The following is a 4400-nucleotide window of genomic DNA, read 5'->3' as shown; positions in this document are numbered from 1 at the left end:
AGTATCTTAAATGTTTCTAATTAAATTTCCACTATTCAGGTCATTAAAAACTTATCAGTAAAACTAAAAAATAAATAAATACACGTCCTATTAGGAAGGAGCCTGGCCCATCATATTTCCATCCATAAAGTTCAACGGCTCTATTTAATCTAAGTACTTTAAGATCATATGTAAATATTGTTTTGAAACAATTTTCTCTATTCATCTTGTGAAATTAAACAAAAAAAATATTTTTAAAACACAAACGGCTGTAATATAAATTTTTGAATTTTGCTGTGTGGTTGCAGCTCCATTAATGTAAAGTTTAGAGTACTTTTATAACATATTTACGAGAAAGAACAGTGCAAAAATAGAAATACGGGAGAGAATAGAAGTTTTTTAGGATATAAAGTACCTATGAGTTTTGCTTAAAAGTTTAACTATGTCCATTAGAGACTACTACTTTAATATTTCACTAGATGAACAAAATACAAAGACAGTCACAGCAACAATAATCTCTTCATATGTGCCTTTGTATAGGCTCTGCACAAGCAGAAAAGAGCTTAAGAGCTTTAACTACCACTGCCAAGCTTTGACAAGTAAATTATCGATGATAAAGTCAGTAAATCTTAACATAGTTTAGTATAAATTGTCAGGAAAATTCCCCAAACAGCTGGAAAAAATAACATCATCAACTGCTTATCTGCATGCATAGTTTTTAAACTACACCTGCTTTATGTATTATTGCACAAATTACCTTCAACATATACATGTAAGTTTATGAGATATTCTGAAAAATACTGGTTTTGCTAGAAATCTTAAAAAAAAAAAAAAAAAAAAAAAAATCTGATCTGACAGATCAAGATTTCTGGGTGCGATTAGCAGAAATCTTTAATAATTGATCAAATGTTCTTACGTTCACACCACATTAGTTTTTGATAATACCTTAATAATAACACAATAAATCCTTCTAGTCGATAATGACAAGTTTATTAATGAGAAGAACAAACTGTCCACGCAACATTCGGATCAGTTAGCTTCAAGCTAAAGGGCTGCGTTTATAGTTGATTGTTCTGACAGCGCTGGGTTCATTAACGACGAAGCAGACAAGCTTGGCGCTGCTCCACAGAACGTTACTGGTTTGTCGTGAGATATCGCTAATTCCTCTGTCCATACACAACAAAACCCACTTACCTCACTGTGATACGCAGAAGTCGAAGCTGTCACCCCGTGCTAATACGAGCTAGCAATCAACCGTGACGTCTGCTAACATAGCCGCGGAATAACAGGTTGAAGCTATCTGACAACTGTCGGATGATTTGATTCCGACGACTTCCGGCTATAAAACGCGAAGAGAAATAGTTAGTTAAGCTGTTGTACTAGTGGTTAGTAATTATAAACATATCCGCGCTGCCTATCTGTCAGCCGGTTAAACAACTATCGCTGACACAACCAGTCCAAGCAACTGCAGGTTTGGAGCGTCGAGATACGGTTTAGGGCGAGCGGTTCCAGAAATAGAGCAGATAGAGAGCGTATGCAATTTTTAATTGATAGAAATGTCTAGAAGTCTAGGCAAGGTGTTTTCTGTATTACTCTAGTTCTATGTTCCCTGCGCGCCGTGTTGACGCACTACGAAAACTAACAAAAATCTTCTGCTATTTTTTTTTATTTGTTTTTATACTTGTGATATTGAGTACATAAATTGTTATAATTTACAACAAGTTGTTATTTAAAATAAGTGCCATTAAATTATAACAAGCAAAACTGTCCGCTCATATGACAGCATTAAGTCGCTTACTGATGACGCAATTCTCATGACATTGGCATCGAGTTTGCTAATAAGGTAACTAGCGTCTTTTTTTAATTTTATTTTAGACTTAACGTATTTATATTTACCTTTTAGTGTATTCGTATAGTTTTAGGTTCTAAAATTATGTATTTTTTTCTCTGCATGTTATATGCAGATAGGCATATGTTTGCTCACCTGGCCTTCATGTGATGTTAGCTAATGCTAGCCGCTAACTGTTTTGCTGTAGTTATGGCTCTCTCCCGGCTTTCAAGATCCTTCCCAGGGCTCTTCGTTTGGACATCGTCAACAATCCTTCATAGACCCTTTAGGTAAGAAAATGTTAAAAAGCAAGAAGCTGTTCTTCTAGCATAGAAAAGGAACAGAATAAAAAATAGCCTGGATTATTATGAAAGGAAACAATTTAAGGTTTGCAAACGTTGCGATTTTCTCTTCATAGCCGTTTTATTTTTGTTCGTGTGCACTTAACAGATTTTAAATACACAAAAATGTATCTTGTGTCACTTTTCAAAAGTGTTGTAGCATGTATATTTTTATTACATGACCTTAGGGGAAAATGCTCCATTATAATAAATGGGTTTTTAAAAAGTACTGTTCTTTGAAGTCAAGATATTTTTTCACAACTTCAGTGACTTTTCTGTTCATTACTAATATATTTAATAGTTCAAAACAATCATATTAAAAGATAGCTTTTTGATTTAGCATTAGAAAGCAGCCTGCATGTAAAGACCCTAGGGTGACTTTTTTATTTTTTATTTCTTCTTTGTTAAATTTACATTACCTAAGGATCTTAAATATACTCATAACAAAATATGAAATCAAACCTAAAAATGTGTGTCAAGTCCAAGTCAATTTTACTGTCATTCATATCACGTGGTATGAGGTGGATCGAAATGATGTACTCGGGGTCCCAGTTAAACCCCAAAATAGCAAAAATACAGTGTAAAAGCAACAGTATATTAGGATGTAAGTCCTGAAAATGGTTTAGTTTGAAAGAGTAGTTTTTAGTAGACTTCAGTTGTTTTCTGAAAAAAATTTAAATGCAGGTTCACACTCAATATAAATAAAACTGCTGAATCAGCTGAAAACCACATGGAAACTTGAGTCACGTGATTAACCTACATTAGACTAGCAGTAGTAAGTGCAGGAAAACAAACACGGCAGTATTTTTTTTTATTCAATCTTTATTTATACAGGTTAGTCTCATTGAGCCACAAGGACTCATTTACAAGAGAGATCTGTATTAGGCAAGCATAGAATCACAAAGTACATGTTTAGGTGAAGCGTAAACCTCCTGCTAATTGCAAAAGAAAAGAGAAAGAGTAAGACAACTGTCAAAAATAAGTATGGCAGGATGGTGCCATAAAGACAGCTCAGCATTCAAACATGCACAGTTTTTGCAAACTGCTAACCTATTTTCAGTCTCATTCTGTAGGTAAACAGACACAAAGTATTTGGCATCTGGTCGCAAATTTGCTTACAAATTAAATTAAGAACACTTCGTTATTGATATAAAAACACTGTGCAGATAAAATTTATTACAGTATTTCAGATGACGTTACTGGAAAGCCTAGCACTGATCCGCAACCTACGGTGTCCTGATGCTATGTGCACCTTTTTGTTGGAACATGGTCTTCGTGGACAAACCATGACTAACGCAGAAGTCGAACAACAGAACCCTGCTCGGGTTCGGATCAAAGAGACCGTTCCTCCAAATCGCACCTCTCCAGGTCACACTGTCGTTTCCCGTGTGGGCACTGAGGTCCTCCAGGGCAAGGAGTCCCTAGTTGGAACACTTTATTGTACCTATAACTACAATCCTGCAAGTTTAATACTAATTTACTTTTTATCTCGTCAGTGTATCTACTGTTGCAGCTGCCATTCAAAAGATGACAAGAGTGCGTGTTGTGGACAACAGTTCTCTTGGGAACACACCATATCATCGTCCACCAAGAGTGATCCATGTCTACAACAAGAATGGCATTGGAAAAGTTGGTGACAAAGTCCTACTTGCCATTAAAGGGCAGAAGAAGAAAGCGCTCATCGTTGGACATAAAATGCCTGGAGATCGTATGACTCCACGCTTTGATTCGAACAATGTTGTTCTGATTGAGGAAAACGGCAACCCCACTGGAACCAGGATTAAGATCCCTATACCCTCACATTTACGTAGTAGGGAGGGAGATTACTCAAAAGTCCTGGCAATTGCAAGTTCATTTGTCTGAATGCGTCATTCATCCGTGTTACACCTACATCGTGTTCAATAAAGCTGAAAAAGTATGTTGCAGTCATTTATTTTGTTTCCAAATATATGTAAAGTATAACCTCGACGATGAAAAGTTGGGGTGTTGTGTTAAATGTAAACAGAACTAGAATGCAAATGTCTTAAACCCAAGTAACATTGTAAAGAAAGGTTTAAACGAAGAAGCTACAAGTTTTAATGAAGTGGATTGAATTTGATGACAGCAGCGTAAAGGTCGAGACAGTGGCAAACAGCTGGATAAACATTTTGCAACCACTTAGGTTTACTGGTAACAGATCTACAAGAGGACTGGGGATAAAAAGTACATTTTAGAGACTGAATCTTCTTTGAATCTGAATCCTCTGTCCATTG

General features: G+C 35.8%; 1 protein-coding gene across 1 annotated transcript; it reads left to right on the top strand.

Annotated features, from left to right (window-relative positions):
* The first annotated feature begins 1775 nt into the window (after positions 1-1775).
* mrpl14 (mitochondrial ribosomal protein L14) lies at positions 1776-4066 on the top strand. Its single transcript, XM_037685095.1, has 3 exons — positions 1776-1822; positions 2016-2097; positions 3645-4066. The coding sequence occupies exons 2-3, from the start codon at positions 2018-2020 to the stop codon at positions 4009-4011; spliced, it is 447 nt and encodes a 148-aa protein (XP_037541023.1). The 5' UTR covers positions 1776-1822; positions 2016-2017; the 3' UTR covers positions 4012-4066.
* Positions 4067-4400: the final 334 nt, after the last annotated feature.

Source organism: Nematolebias whitei, chromosome 1 (genome assembly GCF_014905685.2).
Source record: "Nematolebias whitei isolate Nwh7 chromosome 1, NemWhi1, whole genome shotgun sequence".
Taxonomy (NCBI): Eukaryota; Metazoa; Chordata; class Actinopteri; order Cyprinodontiformes; family Rivulidae; genus Nematolebias; species Nematolebias whitei.
Note: the sequence above shows the minus strand (reverse complement) of the source record. Positions and strands in the feature narration are given on the sequence as shown.